The 27,427-nt window shown below is 35.4% G+C and overlaps 1 protein-coding gene across 3 annotated transcripts in view; it reads right to left on the bottom strand.

The window, feature by feature from the left end:
• Positions 1 to 27,427, bottom strand: part of LRBA (LPS responsive beige-like anchor protein) — a 727,005-nt gene that overhangs the window by 597,698 nt on the left and 101,880 nt on the right. For all 3 annotated transcript variants that reach the window (XM_067736701.1, XM_067736700.1, XM_067736702.1), the window contains exons 7-13: positions 27,272 to 27,398; positions 26,461 to 26,580; positions 24,513 to 24,659; positions 5,205 to 5,402; positions 4,895 to 5,028; positions 2,803 to 2,911; positions 2,341 to 2,493 (exon numbers count right to left, since the gene is read on the bottom strand). In XM_067736701.1, the coding sequence (XP_067592802.1) occupies positions 2,341 to 2,493; positions 2,803 to 2,911; positions 4,895 to 5,028; positions 5,205 to 5,402; positions 24,513 to 24,659; positions 26,461 to 26,580; positions 27,272 to 27,398 (988 nt within the window). The remainder of the gene's footprint in view (positions 1 to 2,340; positions 2,494 to 2,802; positions 2,912 to 4,894; positions 5,029 to 5,204; positions 5,403 to 24,512; positions 24,660 to 26,460; positions 26,581 to 27,271; positions 27,399 to 27,427) is intronic.

The raw sequence follows: 27,427 nt of genomic DNA, 5'->3' as shown, positions 1-27,427 counted from the left end.
TGTCCCAGACCAATTAAATTAGAATCTAGGGTGGAGGGAGTGGGATTCTGGTTTTGTTTTGTTTTGTTTGAAAAAAAAACAAAAAGCCTCTCCCAACTAATTCTATAGACAGCCAAGATTAAGAACCACTGCTCTAGGATAACCTTTTGTACCCACCTAGACACTGAGGACAAGTGAGTTTTTCACAAAGAAAGCCTAGAAAGAATTGGCGTGAAGACCTAATGCTTTATTCTGAAAACAACGAGGAACCATTACAAGTTTGGAGGCTAAGAAATGATCTGATGAGAGTGATATGTTAAAAGCATAAAGGAATTCTGGCGAAAAGTGATAAATTAAGATGTGGAAAAGTGGAGAAAGTCAGTCTACCGAGAATGATACTATAGTTAAAGAAAAATGAACAGGATTTAACAGCAACATATTGGAGACCTCAAGATTATTCATATTCTACTTATGAATAAACCTTTCCTCTTTCACTCTTTATATAATCTAATAACCACACAAATTACACACTAACATCTGTCTTTCCCATTACACCTAAATTCTATGAGGGCAGGAATCAGATCTGTTTTGCTCACCACTGTATCCACAGTGCTCAGCGTAAAGTAGCCACTCAGCAAGTGAAAGACTGCTACCTACAAGAAAATTCATCTCTCTTGTTAGGTCATTTCAAAGCCTGTCTCTGAGCAGATCAAACTTAAATAGATATTATAAATGACTGTGAGCACCCTTTTCCAAAAGCAAAGATTGATTCATACAATCATACCCTCCTCAACTTTGGTAACCAGAGGTGAATTTACCATGAAGCTAATGAAGCTTAAACTTCATGCCCACTCATCTAGACATGTTCCTTCCAAGACCCTAAACATAATTTTGCATGCAGTATGTTGTATTCTTTTTCTTAAAAAGCTCCTTCCTCCCCCAAACTGTATGACCTTCAGGTCAAAACAAACTTTGCATCTGCTGTTTGTTATAACTACCTTTATAATAAAATTACATATAACCCCTCATGGATACACAAAGCAGGAGGCTGAAACAAAAGTTAACTTTAACATTACCAAATCAACTGCAAATTCTGAAGAGGAAATTAAAGAAAATTACTAACAAGGAAAAGGTAAGAAATAGAGTGTAATAATATGATGGACTTAAGGAAACGATACAATGAAAATTTTTAAATATTCCCCTACAAGTAAGTATCTCATAAGAAGAGGCTTTTTGACCACTTCAAAAGAGGCCCAAAGCCTTAAAAATAGGCTGCTTAGTAAGACAAAGAAGTGTTTAGTAAAGGTTTAAAAAGTAACTTGAAACAATCCTTGAAAAGAAATAAGACTGAGGGTCATAGAAGAGAAAGAGGTCAAATTTGAACCCAGAGATAAAAAGCTACAACCTCCAGCTGCCTCCTTTGATTATTTCCAAATGGCAATCAGAGTCAGCAGCTGTTTTTCTCCTTAACATTTGAAAATAGCAGCTGAAACTAAGATACTATGACTCCAGAAAAGCAGAAAAGTCTGCAGACATTTTTTTCTGACAACTAGAGTAAGTATGTGTTATTCCAACCTGAACAATGGTAAACACTTGCAAGTGAACCAAAAGAGAGAGGAGGAGAGGGGAAATCAAATTTTTAGGATAACTTAATAGAACATTAGGATTTATCAAAGGTTTTATTTATATATTTTATCACAAATTCACTTAGTTCACTTAATGTAATTGATTTGCTGTTACAGTACTAAATAAATTACTGTGTAAAATATAACTGTATTTAATAATTTGAATTAATGTGAGATTAAAATGATTAAATGTGACCTGTATATCATGGAAGCCTTCAAGAAAGGGTGACATTTCAGCTGTTCCTGTAAGAATTAAACTCAAGAGCTCATCACGTTGGTGGAAGGAATATGTGTGTATAAAAGAGGGAGAGAGAGCACAGTATGTATTTATATATATGTATGCATACATACATATGGATACATAGATATATATGTATGTATATTTGCAATAGAACAGAGCTACAGTTGATAGGAAACATTATATTTACACTGGCACTATCCAACTTTGGTTTAGTAAGTATAAATCAAAGTCTCTCAAATAAAATTTTATTTGATTTAACAACAGAAAATAAAGACTATAGCTTTTTTAAAAAAGAAATACTGATATTGCTTTAGGAAGGGAGGAAGGGAGGGAAAAAATACTGACTTGCAAAAGTATATTTAGTCAAAAAATGCATTCCACTGAAATCTTACATAATAGCATGTAAAAGGATAAAAGAAAATCCTCGTAATTATCACTCTTCTCAAGTACAAAAACTTACTGAACATATTAGCACAAAATCAATATATGTATTACCTTGGCTGGGGTATGAATCCATATAGCTGGGTTAAGAAGAATGTGATCACACAATTGCTTGAGTAGGGGCATCCCATTCTGCAGATTACTCAGATATTTTGAAAATGCAAGGCAAAGTTCAAGTACTGCTCTGCTGACATGGGATTTGGAAGACTGCAGAGGAAGATATTTCAAAGGTCACTACCAACACAAGGCAAGTAAGTAAATTAAAGGCTGTCAATACCAGAAAAAAGTAGGTCCACAAATTATATGCTCAAAGTTAAAGATGCCATGAGACTCAATACCACATTCCTCTAATAAAGCAGTGGGGGCAAGTAAAAACAACAAAAGGTTATTTTAATTTAGGTAATTTTATATAACCAAGGAGACACACTTGCAGACAGAATTTCTCAACCACTTAGGAGACTAAGTTTCATGGCCTGCAAATTAAGAATCAAAAATGTAAAGCATTTGATACTTTACCTTTTCAAGACTATATCCTATTACCAAAAAGCCCTTGCAGGCAAGCATCTGCTCTTGCATAGCAACTGAGTTCTTCAACAGCTCCATGATAAAAGCCAGCAAAGTTGAACTGGAATAAGAAGAAAGACATTGGTTTGAAAAAACATATTCTATTTTTAAAAAGGGGGGGAGGGGGGTTAAATAGATGCAGTCTTTCATCCACCTTAATAAAAAGTTTCTATTCCAAGGAAATTGACACTCTACTAAAACTGCCTCCAACATTATTTTAGGACTAAAATTTAATGTAAGATTAGGATTTATTACTCAAATATTTAGTTCATATCCTTTATCACAAATATATTAATAAATGAATCACTCAGAAGCAATATGAAAAACATGCATGAAATAGAGCAAAATTAGGAATGTCCAAAAACAATTAATAAAATGACTAACATAAGTATATTAAAGCCCTGAAGAATGGATGTAACTTAGATGAGCAAGTGTATTCAATTTTGGAGGGTTAGAAGCCAAATAGAAGGAAAAGATGTGGAGCAAACAGACTAGGATAGATAGCCTCCAAATATGTTAGGGCTCCAAACTGGCCTAATTTGAACAGAGCATAGGGTTCATAAAGGGGAAAATAAGAAAGTAAAGCTGTAGACAAACTGAAGTACTTGAATAATAATTTAAGAATTTTGCGCATTATCCCAACAGAAAAATCGTAAAGTAGTAAGACTACAGCCATACTCCCAACCTCACAACTTGTAGATACTCAAAATGGAATGGAATATGGTTGGCTGTTAGTCCTTCTCAAAAGTCTTGACAGATTCCCACAAAGAAAGGGAGAACAGCCAATTTCCTTCACAAAATTACTTTTAACTGTCAGCAATTCCAATAATGGTGAAAAGTTAATAAAAAAAAAAGAAACTGAGCCCTGTTATAAAGGTTTTAGACCAGGATGCAAAAAAATTTTATGAAGTAGCAATATGTCAAGAATAATATTATTTTAAATTTTTTAAATGTAGTCAATACTAGCTTTGATACATAATTCCTTTAAAAAAAAAAAGTCATTCCATTGCCTAAAAATAATCTGGAAAAATTATTACATCATTAAATATATACATTGGTAGTAAACCTCAAGTCGCACATAAAGTAGAAATTAGAAAGAGAATTTCAAAAAAGGAGAACGAAAAACATTAAAGTCACTCAAATAATTAAACATAATTACTTTATTATAAATAGATTCACTAAATTATACAGCCATGAAAAATTCATTTAGACACCCTTTCCAACATTGTAATAACTTGTCCTAGAATTCATGTCTCTTCCTTTTCTACACTCACACTACAACAAAGGAGACAAAGGTGCCAAATTTATGATCTAATTTTTAAAAACCATATCACTTATTATGTAACATAATCAAAAATTTTTAGATTACTTACTAGCAATCAATAATAATTAAATATGGAAAGATGAATTACCATAAGAAATCACTGCCGCATAACCATTTAAAATATTTTAAAACTATATTTTAGACGAAAATACATATATTTCTGATAAATCTATTATCACTATGTCTAACTTTATTTGAAAATAACATTATTGGGACTTCCCTGATGGCGCAGTGGTTAAGAATCCACCTGCCAATGCAGGGGACATGGGTTCGAGCCCTGGTCTGGGAAGATCCCACATGCCGCGGAGCAACTAAGTCCACGTGCCACAACTACTGAAGCCAACTCATCCAGAGCCCATGCTCCATAACAAAGAGAAGCCACTGCAATTAGAAGCCCGCGCACCACAACAAAGAGTAGCCTCCACTCGCCGCAACTAGAGAAAGCCTGCGCCCAGCAACCAAGACCCAACGCAGCCATAAATTAATTATTTTAAAAAACATTATTATGTTTTTTTAGAGCTTCCATACTTCCTACTGATAAAGAACTTAAATTAATATTATTATTATTGAACTGAATTTATAATAATTATAGTTCAAAAATTTCTTTCTATTCTCTTTTAACCCTATAACAAATTTTAAAGTTTGAAAAAAATATTGTGCAGCTCAACAGTGATGAAAATAACTCTCACATCAAATGAAAGAAAAAACAAAAGCACTCACCATACAGTCAAGTCAACTTCATCAGATAAATACTGCCTATAATCCAACTGTGCAAAAAGTGGAAACAGCACTTGTACTCCTCCAATTGAATGCATGGCACTTTGGATGGAATGTGTTAAAACTGCCTTCACATCCTTGTAAAACAAAAAAACACAGTAAAGATTCCAATGATTCTTTTCCAAAACAATTCAAAATGAAACATAACAAGAACAATAAAATATTACATTACATGTCAGAAGCTACCAAATACAACTCAATAATACATCAAAATTTACCATTAAAAATATTCTTAAAATATTACCGCTAGTACCTGGAGCATGAGTGCATGTGGTGAATGAACAAAAATTGAAGGGTTGTCCTTAGGGGATGATTCGAGGCAAAGCTGGGCATCTGTGGCGCGTGGATTGTATGTGAATGCAATGGCACTAGAGAGTTTGCCATCATACAATAAAAGTTTGTGATGCTCAGCAAGGAACAGGTCACTTTCTGCTTTAAATTTAAATGTACCCTAAGAATTAATAAAAAGTAGAACAATTAAGATAGGCCACAAAAAGAAAAATTAACTACAAATCACCAGAAATATGAAAATTTAAGTAGAACACTGATCATTTTCCTAACAATGTCAATTAAGAGAAGCCTTGCATGCTTAGTTACCTCTAAAGTAGACGAACTTCATTTTAAAGATATAATGGAAATCATGTCAACTTGACATTAAAACCTTACATTAAAAAAAAAGTAAAATTAATATCCTACACAGCATGTTTTGTCTTTTTTATTGTATTGTCTTTTTTTTAATTTTGGTAAAAAGAACATAATATAAAATTTACCATCTTAAACATTTTTAAGTGTACAGTGTGGTCTTGTTAACTACAGCACACTATTGTACAACAAATCTCTAGAACTTTTATGTCTTGTGAAATTGAAATTCCCGTTGAATAACAACTCATTTCCACTTCCCCCTGTACGCTGGCAAACATCATTCTACTTTATGATTCCATGAGTTTGACTACTTTATATAACTCAAACGAGGAGAGTCACAGAGTATTTGTCATTTTGTGACTGGTATAACATCCTTAAGATTCACCCATGCTGTAGGATGTGTCAGGGTTTTTTTCTTTTTTAAAGCTGAATAATATTCCATTGTAAATACTACCACATTTTCTTTATTCATCCATCCATAGACAATTAGGTTTCTTTGACCTCTTATCTATTGTGAATAATGCTGCAATGAACAGGGGTGTACAAACAGCTCTTTCATATCCTGCTTTCAGTTCTTTTGGATATATACATAGAAGTAAGACTGCTCAATCATGTGGTAATTCTATTTTTTATTCCTTGAAGAATCACCATATTGTTTTCCATAGAGGCTGCACCATTTTACATTCCCACCAACATTGCATAAGGGTACCAATTTCTCCACACACCCTAAATCACACTTATTTTTATTTAATAATGGTCACACTAATGGGTGTAAGGTGATTATCTACTGTGGTTCTGATTTACATTTCTCTGATGACTAGTGACTTTGAGCATTTTTTCATATGCCTGTTACACTTTTATATATTATCTTTGGAAAAAATTCTATTCCAGTCCTTTGCCCACTTTTTGTTTTGTTTTTGCGGTACACGGGCCTCTCACTGTTGTGTCCTCTCCTGTTGCGGAGCACAGGCTCTGGATGCACAGGCTCAGCGGCCATGGCTCACAGGCCCAGCTGCTCCGCTGCATGTGGGATCTTCCCGAACCGGGTCATGAACCCGTGTCCCCTGCATCGGCAGGCAGACTCTCAACCACTGCGCCACCAGGGAAGCCCCTTTGCCCACTTTTTAAATGAGTTGGGTTTGTTGTTCTTGTTGTTGAGTTGTAGGAGTTCATCATATACTCTGGATATTATTAACACTTTATCAGATATTTGGTTTAAAATATTGTCTCCCATTTCATGGGTTGCCTTTTTATACTGTTCCTTGATGCACAAAAATTTCAATGCACAAAAGATTTTAAGCTTGATGAAGTCTCATTTCATTGTCTATTTCTGTCTTTGTTTCCTATTTTTTTCGGTGTCATACCAAGAAATCATTGCCAAACTCAATGTCATGAAGCTCTTCATGTGTTTTCATGCAGAAATCTTATGTGTAGGTCTTATGTTTAAGTCTTTATTTTGAGTTAATTTTAATGTATGGAAGGTAAGGATCCAACTTCATTTTTTTCCATGTGGTTATCCATTTTTTAAAATGCCATGTGCTTAAGAGATTAAATTTATTTATTTACTTATTTATTTATTTTTGACTGTGTTAGGTCTTCATTGCTGCACACGGGCTTTCTCTAGTCGCAGTAAGCAGGGGCTACTCTTTGTTGCAGTGCACTGGCTTCTCATTGCAGTGGCTTCTCTTGTTGCAGAGCACGGGCTCTAGGCGTGTGGGCTTCAGTAGTTGTGTCATGCAGGCTCAGTAGTTGTGGCTTGCGGGCTTAGTTGCTCCGCGGCATGTAGAATCTTCCCAAACAGGACTCGAACCCATGTCCCCTGCATTGGCAGGCAGATTCTTTACCACTGCGCCACCAGGGAAGTCCTGCTTAAGAGATTAATCTTTCCCCACTGCATGGTTTTGCATCCTTATAGAAGATCATTTCACCGTAAATACAAGGATTCATTTCTGGACTCTATTCTGTTCCATTAGTCTATGTATCTCTCTTTAAGCAAGTACCATAATGTTTTGATTACTGTAGCTTTGTAATATGTTTGAAATCCTGAAGTGTGAGACCTCTAAATTTGCTATTCTTTTTCAGATTGTTTTGGCTATTCGGGGACCCTTGAGATTCCATGTAAATTTTAGGGTGGATTTTTCATTACTGTAAAAAAAATGCCATTGGGACATTGATAGGAACTACACTGAATCTGTAGATCACTTTGGGTAGCATGCATTTTTAACAATTTTAAGTCCTTCAGTCCATGAACACAAGATATCTTCCCATTTATTTGTGTCTTCTTTAATTCTTTCAGCTATATTTTACACTTTTCACTCACTGTACAAGTCTTCTGCCCCCTTGGTTAAGTTTATTCCTAAGTATTGCTTTTTATGCTATTATAAATGGGATTACTGTCTTATTTTCCTTTTCGGATTGTTCACTGATAGTATGTAGAAATACAACCGATTTTTGTTGCATATGATGTTGGCTGTGGGCTTTTCATATATGGCCTTATCATTTTGAAGGAGTTTCCTTTTATTTGTAATTTGTTGAGTGTTTTTATTATTAAAGGGTGTTGAATTTTGTCAAATACTTTCTCTGCATCTATTGAGATGATCGTGTAGTTTTTGTCCTTCACTCTGTTAATGTGGCGTATTACATCGATTTTTTTTCATATGTTGAACCAGCTTTACATTTCAGGAATAAATCCCAGCTGGTCATAGGGTATGACCCTTCTAATGTGCTCTTGAATTTGGTTTCCTACAATACTGTTGAGGATTTTTGCATTAATATCAATTGGGGATATTAATCTGTAGGTTTATTTTCTTGTAGTGTCTTTGTCTGGCTGTGGTTTCAGGGCAATGCTAAACTCAGAAAATGAGTTTGGAAGTGTTCCCTCCTCTTTATTTTTTGGAAGAGTTGAGGACAATTGGTGTTAATTCTTCTTTAATGTTTGGTAGAATTCTCCAGTGAAGCCATTTAGTCCTGGGTTTTTCCTTATTCAGAGGTTTTTGATTATTGATTCAATTTCCTTATTAGCGATAGTCTGTTCAGGTTTTTATTTCTTCAGTCTTGATAGGTTGTATGTTTCTAGGAACATCTATTTCTTCTAGGTTATACAATTTGTTGGCATGTAATTATTCACAGTAGTCCCATAATTCTTTTTATATTCCTAGCATTAGCTGTAATGCCTACTCTTTCATTTCTGCTTTTAGTTACTTTAAGTCCTCTCTTTTTTCCTTAATTATTCTAGCTAAGAATTTCTCAGTTTTTTTGGTCTTTTAAAATAAAACCTGACTCAGTTTTGTTGAGTTTTTCTATTTCTTTTTTAGTCTCTATTTCATTTATTTCTGCTCTAATCTTTACCACATCCATTCCTCTGCTAACTTCAGGTTTAGTTTGCTCTTCTTTTTCTAGTTCCTTGAAGCATAGATTAGGTTATTGACTTGAGATCATTCTTTTTTTTAAAGTAGGCATTTATCACTATGAACTTCCCTCTTCATATTGCTTTCTCTGCATCCCATATGTTTTGGTATGTCATTTTAGATTTCATTTGTATCAAGATATTTTCTAATTACCCTTGTAGTTTCTCCTTTGACCCATTAGTTTTTTAAGACTGTGTTGCTTAATTTCCACATATCTGTGTATTTTCCAGTTTCCTTCGACTACTGATTTCATTCCACTGTGGTCAGAAAGATACTTGGTATGAGTTCAATATTATTAAATTTGTTAAGACTTGTTACGTGGTAATACGTGGTCTATCCTAAAGAATGTTCCATGTGAGCTTGAGAAGAATGTGTACTCACTCTACTATTGTTGGGCAGGATGTTCTATATTTGCCTGTCTGGTGCAATGGATCAATATTGTTCAAGAACTGTTTCATTACTGATCTGCAGTTTGGTTGTTCTGTCCATTATTGAAAGCACTATATTGAAGTGTCCTAATATTATTGTGTTTCTGCATAATTTTTCCTTCAGTTCTGTCAATGTTTGCTTCATATATTTGGGAGTTCTGATGTTAGGTGTAGATATTTTTAATTGTTATATCTTCCTGGTGAACTGACACTTTTATCATTATATAATTTCCCTCTTTGCCTCTTGTAACAGTTTTTGACTTTTTCTGATTATAAGTATGGCTACCTCTGCTCTCTTCTGGTTATCATTTGCATGTACTATCTTTATCCATCCTTTCACATTCAGCCTATGTATGTCCTTAGTGTGTCTCTCCTAGACAAAACACAGTTGCACTTTGTTTCTTGAATCCATTCAGCCAATTTACTTCTTTCTAGTTGGAGGTTTAATCTGGTCACATGTAATATAATTACTGAATGGGAAAGACTTAGTATTGCTATTTTCTTCATTGTAATTTGTTAATTGTTTTCCTTCGTATTTCATTGACTTTTTTCGTATTTATATGCTTTGATCCCTTCCTCCTTTTATTCTGTGTAACTTCTATGGGTATTTTATTTGTGGTTACCATGGAAGTTATGTAAAATAACTTAAAGTTACAACACTCTAAACTGATAACAACTTCAATCACAAACAGAAACTACTCATTTATATCTCCACACCCCCCCACTTTATATTATTGATGTTAAAAATTACATCTTTTTGGGACCTCCCTGGTGGCGCAGTGGTTAAGAATCTGCCTGCCAATGCAGGGGACACAGGTTCGATCCCTGGTCCAGGGAGATCCCACATGCAGCAGAGCAACTAAGCCCGTGCACCACAACTACTGAGCCTGTGCTCTGGAGCCCGTGAGCCACAACTACTGAAGCCCGTGTGCCTAGAGCCCGTGCTCCACTACAAGAGAAGCCTCCGCAATGAGAAGCCCACACACAGCAATGAAGAGTAGTCCCTTCTCGCCACAACTAGAGAAAGCCCACAAGCAGCAACAAAGACCCAATGCAGCCAAAAATAAATAAATAAATTTTTAATTACATTTTTTATATTGTGCATCTATTAACAAAGATTCAGAAATTTTTCTTGCTTTTGTCTTTTAAATGGATGAGAAAATAAAGTATAACCAAGTGGAATTATCCCAGACATGCAAGGTTGGTTTAAATTTGAATAATCAATGTAATATACTACATTAATAAAAATAAAGGACAAAAATCACATGATCATCTCAGTAGAAGCACAAAGAGCATTTGACAAAATCCAACAACTCTTCATGATAAAACACTCAACAAGCCAGGAATAAAAAGTAAACTCCCTTCAATAAACAAAGACCATCTATACAAAATTGACAGCTAATGTCATAGGCTGATGGTAAAAGAATGAATGCTTTCTCCCCTAAGGTCAGGAAAAAAAAAGATGTCTGCTTTCACCACTTTTTTTTAAATTTTATTGTGGTGAGAACACTTAACAGGAGATCTACCTTATTAACGGGTATTAAGTGATATTAACAAATAATTATTAACAGGTAATAAGATAATTATTAACAGATAATAAGGTATTATTATCTATAAACACAATGTTGTACAGCAGACCTCCAGAACTTATTCATCTTGCATAACTAAAAATTTAGTACCATTGACTAGTAATTCCTTTTTTCCCTTCCCCCAGCCCTTGGCAACCACCATTCTACTCTTTGTTTCTATGACTTTGCTTCTATCTCATATAATTGGAATCATGTAGTGTTTGTCCTTCTGTGGCTGGTTTATCTCACATAGCATAATGTCCTCAAGATGCTGTACTAGAGGATCTAGCCAGGGCCACTATGCAAGGAAAAGAAATAAGGGCAGTTTACAAATATATCGTCTTATATATAAAATTAAACATAGAAAATGCCAAGAAATCCACACATTAAAAAACTGGTTCTGAAGAACCTAGGGGCAGGACAGAAATAAAGACGCAGATGTAGAGAATGGACTTGAGGACACAGGGAGGGGGAAGGGTAAACTGGGACGAAGTGAGAGACTAGCACTGACATATATACACTACCAAATGTAAAATAGATAGCTAGTGGGAAGCAGCCGCATAGCACAGGGAGATCAGCTCAGTACGTTGTGACCACCTAGATGGGTGGGATAGGGAGGGTGGGAGGGAGGCATAAGAGGCATAAGAGGGAGGGGATATGGGGGTATATGTATACATACAGCTGATTCACTTTGTTATACAGCAGAAACTAACACAACATTGTAAAGCAATTACACTCCAATAAAGATGTTTTTAAAAAACTATATATTTAAATATATATATTTAAAGGGACCTCAGTTTTTAAACAGGCAAAGGATCTGAATAAACATTTCTCAAAAAAAGACATATAAATAGCCTTATCATAAGCACACAAAAACACATTCAACATCATTAGTCATGAGGGAGATGCAAATCAAAACCAAACCACAATGAGATACCATTTCACACCCACTAAAATGGCTATAATCAAAAAGTCAGATAATAACAGGTGTTCAAGAGAATATGAAGGCATCAAAATCCTCATAAACAGCTGTGGTAATATAAAATGATGTGGCCACTTTGGAAAGCAATCTAGAAATTTCTTAAAAAGTTAAATGTAGAGTTACCATATTACCAGCAATTCCACTCTAGGTACATATCCAAGAGAAATAAAAACATGTGTGCACATAAAACCTTGTACAGAAGGGTTCATAGCAGCATTGTGCATAACAGCCAAAAGGTGGAAACAGCCCAATGACCATCAACTGACGAATAGATAAAATGTGATATACCCCCACAATATTATTTAGTAATAAAAAGGAATGAAGTATTAATGCATGCTACAACATGGGTGGACCCTGAAAACATTATGCTAACTGAAAAAACGTCAACCACAAAAGATCTCATACTGTATATTTTCCTTTACATGAATTGTCCAGAAGAGACAAATCTATACAAATAGAATTAGATTACAGTACTGGGAAGCAGGAAAAATCAGGAAGGACTGCTGATAACTACAGTACTTCTTTTGCGGATGAACATACTTTAACATTACAGAGTGGTAATGTTTGCACAACCTTGGGATACAATAAAAATCACTGAATTATACATAATAAACGGGTGAATGGTAAGATATGTGAATTATATCCCAATAAAACTTCTATTTTGAAAAACTCATTCAGAATAAAGGCTGTTCTGGGACCAATTAACAAAGCTTAAAAGTAAAACAAACTTCAGAGACCTTCAAGATGGCAGAGGAGTAAGATGTGGAGATCACCTTCCTCCCCACAAATACATCAGAAATATATCCACACGTGAAACAACTCCTACAGAACACCTAATGAACACTGGCAGAAGACCTCAGATTTCCCAAAAGGAAAGAAACTCCCTACGTACCTGGGTAGAGCAAAACAAAAAAGAAAAAACAAAGACAAAAGAATAGGGACTGGACCTGCACCACTGGGAGGGAGCTGTGAAGGAGGAAAGGTTTCCACACACTAGGAAGCTCCTTTGTGGGCAGAGACTGTGGGTGGCGGAGGCGGGGAGCTTCAGAGCCGTGGAGGAGAGCGCAGCAATAGGGGTGCGGAGGGCAAAGCAGAGAGATTCCCACAAAGAGGATCTGTGCTGACCAGCACTCACCAGCCCGAAAGACTTGTCTGCTCACCCGCTGGGGTGGGTGGGGGCTGGGAGCTGAGGCTTGGGCTTCGGAGGTCAGATCCCAGGGAGAGGACTGGCGGCGTGAACACAGCCTGAAGGGGCTAGTGAGCCACAACTAGCCAGGAGGGAGTCCGGTAAAAGTCTGGACCTGCCTAAGAGGCAAGAGACCATTGTTTCGGGGTGCGCAAGGAGAGGGGATTCAGAGCACCACCTAAACAAGCTCCACAGACAGGCGCAAGCTGCATCTATCAGCGCAGACACCAGAGACAGGCATGAGATGCTAAGGCTGCTGCTGCAGCCACAAAGAAGCCTACGTGCAAGCACAGGTCACTATCCACATCTCCCCTCCCAGGAGCCTGTGCAGCCCCCCACTGCCAGGGTCCCGGGATCCAGGGACAACTTGCCGGGGGAGAACAAATGGCAGGCCTCAGGCTGTTGCAACATCACACTGGCCTCTGCCACCGCAGGCTTCCCCGCGTTCCCTACCCCTTCATCCCCCAGGCCTGAGTGAGCCCCTAATCAGCTGCTCCTTTAACCCCGTCCTGTCTGAGCGAAGAACAGATGCCCGCAGGCGACCTACACACAGAGGCAGGACCAAATCCAAAGCTGAAACCCAGGGGCTGTGTGAACAAAGAAGAGAAAGGGAAATCTCTCCATGCAACCTCAGGAGCAGCAGATTAAATCTCCACAATCAACTTGATGTACCCTACATCTGTGGAATACCTGAATAGACAACGAATCATCCCAAAATTGAGGTGGTGGACTTTGGAAGCAACTGTAGATTTCAGGTTTGCTTTCTGCATCTAACTTATTTCTGGTTTTACGTTTATCTAGGTTTAGTATTTAGAGCTTATTATCATTGGTAGATTTGTTTATTGATTTGGTTGCTCTCTTCCTTTTTTTTTAATATATATTTCTTTTTCCTTTTTTTCTTTTTGTGAGTGTGTGTGCGCATGCTTCTTTGTCTAATTTTGTCTGCAGAGCTTTCCTTTTACCATTTGTCCTAGGGTTCTGTCTTTCCATTTTTTGTTTGTTTTGTTGGCTTTTTATTTTTTTAGTATAGTTTTTAGCACTTGTTATCATTGGTGGATTTGTTTATTGCTTTGGTGGCTCTCTTCTTTCTTTCTTTTATTACTTTTTTATTTTTAATAATATTTAATTATTTATCTTAATAACTTTAATTGATTGGTTTATTTACTTCTTTATTCTTTCTTTCTTTCCTTTTTTTTCTACCCTTTTCTTCTAAGCTGTGTGGCTGACAGGGTCTTGCTGCTCTGCCCAGATGTCAGGCCTGAGCCCCTTAGGTGGGAGAGCTGAGTTCAGGACATTAGAACACCAGAGACCTCCCAGCTACACGTAATATCAAATGGCAAAAGCTCTCCCAGAGATCTCCATCTCAACACTAAGACCTAACTCCACTCAACAACCAGCAAGCTACAAGGCTGGACACCCCATGGCAAACAACTAGCAAGACAGGAACACAAACACAACCATTAGCAGAGAGGCTTCCTAAAATCGTAATAAGGTCACAGACACCCCAAAACACACCACTGGACACAGTCCTGCCCACCAGAAAGACAATATCCAGCTTCACCCACCAAAACACAGACACGAGTCCCATCCACCAGGAAGCCTACACAACCCACTGAACCAACCTTACCCACTGACAGCAGACACCAAAAACAACAGGAACTAAGAACATGCAGCCAGCGAAAAGGAGACCCCAAACACACTAAGTTAATCAAAACAGAAGACAGAGAAATACACAGCAGATGAAGGAGCAAAGTAAAAGCCCACCAGACCAAACAAATGAAGAGAAAATAGGCAGACTACCTGAAAAGAATTCAGAGTAATGATAGTAAATAAAATGGAAAATCTTCAAAATAGAATGGAGAAAATACAAGAAATGTTTAACAAGTAGATACAAGAACTAAAGAGCAAACAAACAGTGAAGAACAACATAATAAATGAAATTTAAAATTCCCTAAAAGAAATCAATAGCAGAATAACTGAGGCAGAAGAACAGATAAGTGACCTGGAAGATAAAATAGTGGAAATAACTACCACACAGCAGAATAAGAAATAATAATGAAAAGAATAGAGGACAGTCTCAGAGACCTTTGGGACAATACTGAACACACCAATAGTCGAATTACAGTGGTCCCAGAAGAAGAAGAGAAAAAGAATGGTACTGAGAAAATATTTGAAGAGATTATAGTTGAAAACTTCCCTAATATGGGAAAGGAAATAGTCAATCAAGTCCAGGAAGCACAGAGAGTCCCATACAGGATAAATCCAACGAAAAACACACCAAGACACCTATTAATCAAGCTATCAAAAATTAAATACAAAGAATAAATATTAAAAGCAGCAAAGGAAAGCAACAAGTAGCATACAAGGGAATCCCCATGTTACTATTTGATTTCTTAGCAGAAACTCTGCAAGCAGGAAGGATGTGGCAGGACATATTTAAAATGATGAACGGGAAAAACCCACAACCAAAATTACTCTACCTAGCAAGCAGCTAATTCAGATTTGACAGAGAAATTAAAACCCTTACAAACAAGCAAAATCTAAGAGACTTTAGCACCACCAAACCAGCTTTACAACAAACGCTAAAGGAACTTCCCTAGGGAGGAAGACAAGAGAAGGAAAAGACCTACAATAACAAACCCAAAACAATTAAGAAAATGGTAATAGGAACATACATATCAATAATTACCTTAAATGCAAATGGATTAAATGCTCCAACCAAAAGACACAGACTGGCTGAATAGATACAAAAAACAAGACCCGTATACATACTGTCTACAAGAGACCCAATTCAGACCTACAGACACATACAAACTGAAAGTAAGGGGATGGAAAAAGATATTCCATGCAATGGAAATCAAAAGAAAGCTGGAGTAGCAATTCTCATATCAGGCAAAATAGATGTTTAAATAAAGACGATAAGAAGAGACAGAGAAGGACACTACATAATGATCAAGGGATCAATGCAAGAATATATAACACTTGTAAATATTAATGCACCCAACACAGGAGCACCTCAATACATAAGGCAAATGCTAACAGCCATAAAAGGGGAAATCAACAGTAACACAATAATAGTAACGGACTTTAACACCCCATTTTCACCAAAGGACAGATCATCCAAAATGAAAATAAATAAGGAAACACAAGCTTTAAATGCTACATTAAACAACATGGACTTAATTGATATTTATAGGACATTCCATCCAAAAACAACAGAATACACTTTCTTCTAAAGTGCTCATGGAACATTCTCCAGGATACACCATGTCTTGGGTCACAAATCAAGAGTTCGTAAATTTAAGAAAATTTAAATCATATCAAGTATCTTTTCTGACCACAACGCTATGAGACTAGATATCATTTACAGGAAAAAATCTGTAAAAAATACAAACACATGGAGGCTAAATAATACACTACTTAATAACCAAGAGATCACTGAAGAAATCAAAGAGGAAATCAAAAAATACCTAGAATGACAATGAAAAATACCTAGAATGACAAAAAATACCTAGAATGACAATGAAAACACAACCCAAAACCTAAGGGATGCAGCAAAAGCAGTTCTAAGATTGAAGTTTATAGCAATAAAATCCTACCTCAAGAAACAAAAAACATCTCAAATAAACAACCTAAGCTTACACCTAAAGCAATTAGAGAAAAAAGAACCAAAAAAACCCCAAAAGTTAGCAGAAGGAAAGAAATCATAAGGGGCAGATCAGAAATAAATGAAAAGAAATGAAAGAAACAACAGCAAAGATCAATAAAACTAAAAGCTGGTTCTTTGAGAATATAAACAAAATTGATAAACCATTAGCCAGACTCATCAAAAAAAAAAAAAAAAACGAAGACTCAAATCAATAGAATGAGAAATGAAAAAGGAGAAGTAAAAACTGACACTGCAGAAATACAAAGGATCATGAGAGATTACTACAAGCAACTATATGCCAATAAAATGGACAACCTGGAAGAAATGGACAAATTCTTAGAAAAGCACAACCTTCCCAGACTCTACCAGGAAGGAAGAGAAAATACACACAGACCAAACACAAGCACTGAAATTGAGACTGTGATTAAAAATCTTTCAACAAACAAAAGCCCAGGACCAGATGGCTTCACAGGCAAATTCTATCAAACATTAAAAGAGCTAACACCTATCCTTCTCAAACTCTTCCAAAATGTAGCATTGGGAGGAACACTTCCAAACTCATTCTACGAGGCCACTATAACCCTGATACCAGAACCACACAAAGATGTCACAATAAAAGAAAACTACAGACCAATATCACTGATGAACATAGATGCGAAAATCCTCCACAACATACTAGCAAACAGAATCCAACAGCATATTAAAAAGATCATTCACCATGATCAAGTGGGGTGTATCCCAGGAATGCTAGGATTCTTCAATATACGCAAATAAATCGATGTGATAAACCATATTAACAAATTGAAGAAGAAAAACCATATGATCATCTTAATAGATGCAGAAAAAGTTTTTGACAAAATTCAACACCCATTTATGATAAAAACCCTCCAGAAAGTAGGCATAGAGGGAACTTACCTCAATATAATAAAGGCCATATATGACAAACCCACAGCCAACATCATTCTCAATGGTGAAAAACTGAAACCATTTCCTCTAACATCAGGAACAAGACAAGGTTGTCCACTCTCACCACTAACATTCAACACAGTTTTGGAAGTCCTAGCCACAGCAATCAGAGAAGAAAATGAAATAAAAGGAATACAAATCATAAAAGAAGTAAAGCTGTCACTATTTGCAGATGACATGGTACTATACATAGAGAATCCTAAAGATGCTACCAGGAAACTACTAGAGCTAATCAATGAATTTGGTAGAGTAGCAGGATACAAAATTAATGCACAGATATCTCTTGCATTCCTATATACTAATGATGAAAAATCTGAAACAGAAATTAAGTAAACACTCCCATTTACCACTGCAACAAAAAGAATAAACTACCTAGGAATAAACCTACCTAAGGAGGCAAAAGACATGTATGCAGAAAACTATAAGACACTATGAGAGAAATTAAAGATGATACAAACAGATGGAGACATATACCATGTTCTTGGATTGGAAGAATCAACATTGTGAAAATGACTAAAATACCCAAAGCAAACTACAGATTCAATGCACTCCCTCCCTATAAAACTACCAGTGGCATTTTTCACAGAACTAGAACAAAAAATTTCACAATTTGTATGGAAGCAGAAAAGGCACCAAATAGCCAAAGCATTCTTGAGAAAGAAAAACAGAGTTGGAGGAAACAGTCCCCCTGACTACGGACTATACTACAAAGCTACAGTAATCAAGACAGTATGGTACTGGCACAAAAACAGAAATATAGATCAATGGAACAGGATAATAATCCCAGAGATAAACCCACGCACATATGGTCATCTTACTTTTGATAAAGAAGGCAAGAATATACCATGGAGAAAAGACACCCTCTTCAATAAGTGGTGCTGGGAAAACTGGACAGCTATAGGTAAAAGAATGAAAGTAGAACACTCCCTAACACCATACACAAAAATAAACTCAAATGAATTAAAACTAAATGTAAGGCCAGAGACTATATATCTCTTACAGGAAAACACAGGCAGAACACTCTATGACATAAATCACAGCAAGATCCTTTTTGACCTACCTCCTAGAGAAATGGAACTAAAAACAAAAATAAACAAATGGGACCTAATGAAACTTAAAATCTTTTGCACAGCAAAGGAAACCATAAACAAGATGAAAAGACAACCCTCAGGATGGGAGAAGATATTTGCAAATGAAGCAAATGACAAAGGATTAATCTCCAAAATATACAAGCAGCTCATGCAGCTCAATATCAAGAAAACAAACAACCCAATCCAAAAACGGGCAGAAGACCTAAATAGATGTTTCTCCAAAGAAGATATACAGATTGCCAACAAACACATGAAAGGATGCTCAACATCACTAATCATCAGAGAAATGCAAATCAAAACTACAATGAGATATCACCTCACACCGGTCAGAATGGCCGTCTTCCAAAAATCTACAAACAATAAATGTTGGAGAGGTTGCGGAGAAAAGGGGACCCTCTTGCACTGCTGGTGGGAATGTAAATTGATACAGCCACTATGGAGGACAGTATGGAGGTTCCTGAAAAAACTAAAAATAGAACTACCATACGACCCAGCAATCCCACTACTGGGCATATACCCTGAGAAAACCATAATTCAAAAAGAGTCATGTACCACAATGTTCACTGCAGCTGTATTGACAATAGCCAGGACATGGAAGCAACCTAAGTATCCATCGACAGAGGAATGGATAAAGAAGATGTGGCACATATATACAATGAAATATTACTCAGCCATGAAAAGGAACAAAATTGGGTCATTTGTAGCAAGGTGGATGGACCTAGAGTCTGTCATACAGAGTGACGTAAGTCAGAAATAGAAAAACAAATACCGTATGCTAACACATATATACGGAATCTAAAAAAAAAAAAAAAAAACATGATTCTGGAGAACCTAGGGCCAGGACAGGAATAAAGACGCAGACATAGAGAATGGACTTGAGGATATGGGGGGGAAAGGTAAACTGGGACAAAGTGAGAGAGTGGCATGGACTTATAAATACTACCAAATGTAAAATAGATAGCTAGTGGGAAGCAGCTGCAGAGCACAGGGAGATCAGCTTGGTGCTCTGTGACCACCTAGAGGGGCAGGATAGGGAGGGTGGGAGGGAGACGCATGAGGGAGGAGATACGGGTATATATGCATATGTACAGCTGATTCACTTTGTTATAAAGCAGAAACTAACACAGCACTGTAAAGCAATTATACTCCAATAAAGATGTTAAAAATGAAAACATATTTACAATATGTTAAAAACCATTGTATGTTGAAATAGATTTATGAAAAGCTATAAAAAAAAAGGAAGAAACGAAATTGAGTTATTTGTAGTGAGGTGAATGGACCTAGAGTCTGTCATACAGAGTGAGGTAAGTCAGAAAGAGATAAACAAATACCGTATGGTAACACATATATATGGAATCTAAAAAAAAAAAAAAAAAAAAAAAAACAATGGTTCTGAAGAACCTAAGGGCAGGACAGGAACAAAGCCGCAGATGTAGAGAATGGACTTCAGGACACAGGGAGGGGGAAGGGTAAGCTGGGACGAAGTGAGAGAGTGGCATGGACATATATACACTACCAAATGTAAAATAGATACCTAGTGGGAAGCAGCCACATAGCACAGGGAGATCAGCTCAGTGCTTTGTGACCACCTAGATGGGTGGGATAGGGAGAGTGGGAGGGAGACACAAGAGGGAGGAGATATGGGGATATATGTATATGTATAGCTGATTCACTTTGTTATAAAGCAGAAACTAACACACCATTGTAAAGCAATTATACTCCAATAAAGATGTTAAAAAAATAAAATTAAAAATAAATGGCGAAATAAAACAAACTTCAAATAAATAAACTTAACTGAAAGTAATCTACTGACTAGCAGAACGAAGCCCAACGATCTTTAAAAAAAAAAAGCAACAAAATCCAGACATTTACGTGGTAAAAATCATAATGTCCAGTATTTAATCCAAAATTACTAAACGAACCACAAAGTCTGAAACAACCAGCAGACTATCAGTAAATAAAAATAAACCCAGAAATACAGATGATGAAATTAGAAGAAAAAGACATTAGAGTAGTCACAACTATGGTCAGGTATTTTTTTTAAGACAACGTTGAAAGAAGAAAAATAGATAATGATAATTATCAAAATTTATCAGGACACAAAATATTTGAAATGAATAATTCGCTTGATAGAATTAATGGCAATAAGTCATTTGATAAAGAAGGATTAGTAAACATAAAGATAATACCATGAAAACAATCCAAAGCAAAACATTTCTTATAAATCAGGCAAAAAATAGCATCTCAATGCTCTGTTTGCTTGTATCTAACGTCTAAAATAAATGTAATATGAATTCTAGAAGAAGATAAAAAACAGAAAATATATTAAAGAAATAATAGCAAAAAGTTTCATATTTCACCAAAACCATAAACCCACAGAACTGAGCAGTTCAAATAATCTAAAGTAGGCTAGACATGCACACACATACACACACACACATACATACACACACACACACACACACACACACACATAAACCCATACCAACGTATACTATATTCTATATATATACTATATACTATATTCTATATACTATATTCATTCAAAAATCACTGACAAGAGTAAATCTTAAAACCAGCAAGAGAAAAGAAAGACATATTACATATAGAGGAAGACCACACACTTCTTGTTAGAAACTATGCAAGTCAGTTAAACAAAAGAATATCTTGAAAAAGCTCAAAAAAGAAAACTGTCACCTTCAAATTTTATAATCAGTAAAACTATTTTTCAAAGCTGAAAGAAGAACAAAGGCTTTTTCAGACAAATGAAAGCTCAGAAAAGCCACTGACAGTAAATCTCCATTATAAGAAATAATAAAACAATTCAAATGGAAGGAAAATGATATGAGACAGAAACATGAATCTACACAAAGATGTATCCTAGAAATGGTGAATACATAGATAAATACAAAGTATATGATCTTCCTCACTTTAAATTTTTTTTAAATATAAATGAATGAATCAAAAATAATAAAAATGTATCAAAAGGACCATAATATATGAAGAAGTAAAATCTACAAAAATAACAAAACCGAGGACACGAAGGGGAATTGCAGGATTATGTTGGAAGGGTCTTACACTGCACAATGTCATTTACTGGTAGACTATGATAAGTTAAAGTTTAAAAAAAAACTAATAAACCAATAGTAGAAATAAGTGAAATACTAAATAATAGGCAATCTAAATCAAAGCAGAGAAAGAGGAAAGAATCAAAGAACAGACAAAAGAAACAGAAAACAAATAGCAAGACAGTAGATTTAAGTCCCACAGTATCTATACTTATTCATACACTGGATGTAAATTATGTGAACATTCCAATGAAAGGCAGAGATTGACTGACTCAATAAAAAAGCAAGACTCATTTTACAAAATTCAGTATCCTTCTAATAAAAACTCTCAGAAAACTAGAAATAGAAAAGAAATTTCTCAACTTGAAAAAGAGTCTATAAAATATGTATGAATGCTTTCCCTCCAAAATCAGGAACAAGGCAAAAATGTCTACTCCTGTCATTTATATTTTAACTATTTATCCTGGAGGTCCTATTTAGTACAATAAGGGAAAAAAGAGAAAAGGCATACAGATTGGATATGAAGAAGTAAAGCTTACAGTCTACATGAACATGTATGTAGAAAATACTAAAACAGCAACAACAGAAAACTAGTAAAACTAATAAGCAAGTTCAGCAAGGTCTTGTTAAAAAGTCAATAAAACTCAACTACATTTCTATACACTAGAAACAAATGATTGGAAATTAACTTTTTTAAAAGTGCAACTTAAGATATTACCTAAAAAACATGAAATATTTAAAAATACATTTAACAAAATGTATGCATGACCTGTACAATGAAAACCAAAAAACACTGCTGGGAGATATTAATAAAGACCTAAGTAAATAAAGATATCATGGTCACAGATTGGATAATCCAGTATTAGTGAGATGTCAATTATCCTCTAACTGATCTATACGTTAATACAGTACCAAATAAAACCCCCAGTAGACTTTTTTGTAGAAAGCGATAAGCTGGTTCTAAAATACATCTAGAGGCTTCCCTGGAGGTGCAGTGGTTGCGAGTCCGCATGCTGATGAAGGGGACACGGGTTCATGCCCCGGTCCGGGAAGATCCCACATGCCATGGAGCGGCTGGGCCCGTGAGCTATGGCCGCTGAGCCTGCGCATCCAGAGCCTGTGCTCCGCAACGGTAGAGGCCACAACAGTGAGAGGCCCGCATACCACAAAAAAAAAAAAAAAAAAAAAACCAGAACGAGAAACTTCTAGGGACCCACTCAAATGTCTAATACTAAAAAGACCAGCAATACCAGGTGTTAACAGGATGTGAAGTAAGTAGAAAGCTCATACATTGCTTGTAGAAATGAAAAATTGTGCAACTACCTTGGAAAAGAGCTTGGCAGTTTCAGCTGCCATACCAGTTAACAATTCCACTCTTACATATTTATGAAATACACAAAGAATTGTACAGCAATATTCATAGCAGCTTGTTCATAATAGCCAAAATCTGGAAGCAACCCAAATATTCATCAAGAGATGAATGGGTTAAAAAGTTGTGATATACTCATACAAAGGAACACTACTTAGCAATAAATAAGAGGGAACTACTAATACAAAACAACATAGATGAATCTTAAAACATGCTAAGAAGAAACCAAACTCCAAGGAGCACACATTGCATGATTCTATTTACATAAAACCTTATTAAAAACAAATCTATTTGGTAGTGACAGAAACAGATCAGTAGTTGCCCGTCAACAGAAACGGGGTGGGGTTAGAGAAGCACAAGGAACTGACTAGGAAAGAGCAGAGAGGTACCTTTTGCTGTGATAGAAATGTTCTATGTCTTGATTGCTGCATTATACTTTTGTCAAAACTAATTAAAATATGTATACTTTATTGACTCCAACAGTATGTAAATTAAGGCAAGTTGATTTTGTTTTCAAAGGAACATAACAGACAAATCACTCCCTGGAACCAAACTAGATTAACAATGGCTTAACCTAAAGGTTCCCAAACTTCCTTGATTCATGACACTCTTAGCTTCACAGTAATTTTGTATGGTGTTCCAGACCAAAATAAATATTGAACATTTCTGTTTATTAGTTTGACCCAACTACTTTATATTTTAACAATTTATTAGCCATTTGAAAAACTTAATGCACAAATTGAAAAAAGATGTTTCCTTCATTATTATATTAGCAAAATTATTTATTAATGGGATGTATATGCATCTTGGGTACTGCACAAATTCTCAAATTTTGGAATCAGATTTCATAGCTCATCCTCATTTCCTGTTCCACACTGATTTTCACATGGTACTTGCTCTTTATCACAGCAAGCATTAAAAACTTAGCTGTGCAAGGATATGATATCACCAAAAGAAATGCAGCATAAATTAAAGTTGAAACTTGAGCAAGTACTTTGCACAGTGCCCCACATATGACAAGTATACTATGCTTCCCACAAAACTTTAAAAGACCCTTTGGACGGACTCCTGTGACTTCCCTATGGTGCCTCTGGTTACTTTCACATACAGTTTAGTAACCCAAGATGTAAGCTGCCCCATGCACCACCCACCTATAAATCCATCTCAACTAACACTGGTTAAGCAGGGAACAGCAAGTAAAGTACCTTGTATCCCAGGCCCAACTGATAAATAGCAAAAATCTGAGCTGCATTAAGAGCTTCACTAAAAAGGTAAACTGCAGTCATCTGACCACAGAATACCCTATTAGCATCTGCTGTTTCTGATGAGCCCAGGAAACACTTGTCAAAGGTCTGTGAAAGAAAACAGAGAAGTTTATTAGAGAAAAAACAAAAAATTATCTCCTCCAGAAATAATAACAAACTATATTGGTATAAATATTTTGCCCACTCTAAAATATAATCTGAATAGATTAAAATAATTCATTTAGCATTTCACTTCATTCATTCCCATTTGGTGTAGAGATCAGGAAAGACATCATAGAAAGGAGATAAGACAAGTTTTCCAAAGTACAATAAACAAAACCTGATGACAAAGTGGATATAGGAAACAGCCAGAGAAATCATTATGGACTCTGAAGGTTCATACTTGGTCAGGCAAAGAACCAGACAGAAGAGCAGGCTTTGGAGCAATGAGGAAAATCATGAATTAAGTGTGGGACATATAATGAATGCGTCTTTTCTGTGAACTAATGTGGATGAAGAAGCAATTGCCAACAAGGTTCTGCATGGTGAGGAGTTAAGACTAACTTTTTGTAGACATCAAAATACAAATAATGGGTGAAGTCATGGAGTAGATGCAATCTCTCAAAAGGAATGTGTAAATCAAGAAAATCAGGTGTATGTTTTTCTTCTTCAGACAAAAAATTCCTCTTAATAACATCCAGGTTGCAAAGACCCCATTTTAAAAACTCATGTATACAACAAGGAGGAAGAAAAGTATCCATATCTCTTTAAAAGTATCATTTTATACCATGAAACTGTTAGGAAGGATGTTGAAAAATATGTATGTGTTGACATTAAGGAATATAAAAATTTTTAACATTTGGGTTGTGAAGACAAACCACCTATATCAAATCACTGCCTCCCATGCTGCTGATTTTGGCAAATTACTTAACCTCTCTGTGCTCAGTTTCACTGGTAAAATGAAGATTACAACAGTACTTACCTTGCAAGGTTGGGGCTGACAGAAAATAAAGGTATTTATTACAATGCCTGGAATACAATAAGTACTCAATAAGGATTAATGTAAGGAAAAAACCAGGTTGAAAAGCAGTATACATATTTGATCCCTTTTTTATATTTAAAAAAATAAGAGCTAACATTTATTGAGCACTTATTCTGTACAAGGCACTCTGCTAATGAATTTGTGAACAGTATCTCATTTAATCAACCTTCTAAGATACATACTATTTTACACCCATTTTTAGGTGGAGCAAACTTTGGCCTAAATAGACTAAGTAAGGTCATACAGTCAGTTAGGGATTCAAACCTAAGTCTATCTTTTGTAACAACCTGGGCTCTTAAGGTCAGCATTTCAAAATATGTAAATATGTATAGGATAAAATATGAAAGGAGGAGTTATTGGTAAATGAGTGTTGCAAGCTTGCATTCATTTTCCTGATCTGTATTTTTCAAGGTTTCTATTAAAAATGTAATTGGGGTGTGGGGGGGAGAACATTTAAATTAAATCTAACCTATGAATCTCTTTTTGAATCTTGAAAATATTATAACATAATAGTTATCTATATGAATTTTCTGGAAAATTTATAAGCATGCATCATCTAACTCATTCATAAAAATCATCAGAAGCCTGTAGTAGAGCTCTCAGGTTTAATTTGATCAATGGACCAATGACACAAATACTTTCAAGATATACCCACTGTTACCTATGAATCTTCTCTACCCTTTCCAGAATAATTTTATAACAATGACTGAGTAATATGTGCCATATTAGCACAGTTCTACTCTCTTAATATATTAACATGCTAGCCAAACTATGATTATAAAAATCCACCATTGTGGTATTCTAAAATTTATATTCAATGTAAAATATATTTTTCTTAGTTCACTGTAACTTTCTCAAATTACTTACATCACTGGTGTTGACAAACCATGTTATCTCTCCATAGGAAGCAAGCTCACCATTCACATAACATCGAAGCTCACTGTTCTTCCACCGGTTATAAATGTGCACTATAGTTACCATATACCACTGAATAAGCAAAACAGTTAAAAAAAAAAAAGATAATGATCTTTCCAATAACTCAACCACATTGATAATAACAAGTAAAAATTAAATTCTAAATTACAATTAAACCTAAAAATAAAATAAGACTACCTTTATTAAATTCAATATTCTACCTCTTGAACCATATTGATTCAAAGCAACTCTCAACAAATAACAGCTTCCCATGAAATTATTTTTCAAATTTTTTATTATGACAATGTTTAAATACACCTCCCAAAGTAAAAAGTTTAGTACAAACTCTCTCACCGTCTCGTTTCCACAACTGTCAATATTTTGTCATATCTGTTTTATCTATTTACCTATCTACATATATATAGATGTATATTTTGTTGATAAACCGTTTATTAATCTCTAAATTTTAAGGTACAAAAGAAAATACATATTACTACTAACACTACTACTACTACTAAAATAATTGCCACTGATATTTTCCCCCTGTATTTCCTTTAAACTCTACAAATAACTAAATATTCACTCTTTTCATTATCCAAATCAGAGAGGTTAACAATTGTCCAGTGATTTACACTTCATTTTCTAAAAGAGTATAAACACAGAGCTATGATTTACCACATATTATGTCAATAACACTAAAGCAAAGCATTCTGAAGGTTAGAATAGCTTGGTAACATAACTATGACTCAGTAAGATCACATACCTTTTGTGGCTTGAAATCAAATTTCACACAGTGTTGAAAGCCTTTTCCTTTTGACTTTACTGATGTTATAATTAAACATCCCCCAACAAAGTGTGCAGAATAACCAAGACCTTTGCTGGTTCTGAAACTATAAAATATAAGTTTTCATTTCATCTC

This window comes from Pseudorca crassidens, chromosome 4 (genome assembly GCF_039906515.1).
Source record: "Pseudorca crassidens isolate mPseCra1 chromosome 4, mPseCra1.hap1, whole genome shotgun sequence".
NCBI classification, from domain to species: Eukaryota; Metazoa; Chordata; class Mammalia; order Artiodactyla; family Delphinidae; genus Pseudorca; species Pseudorca crassidens.
The sequence above is the reverse complement of the archived record's forward strand: the minus strand, read 5'-3'. Positions and strand labels throughout refer to the sequence as shown.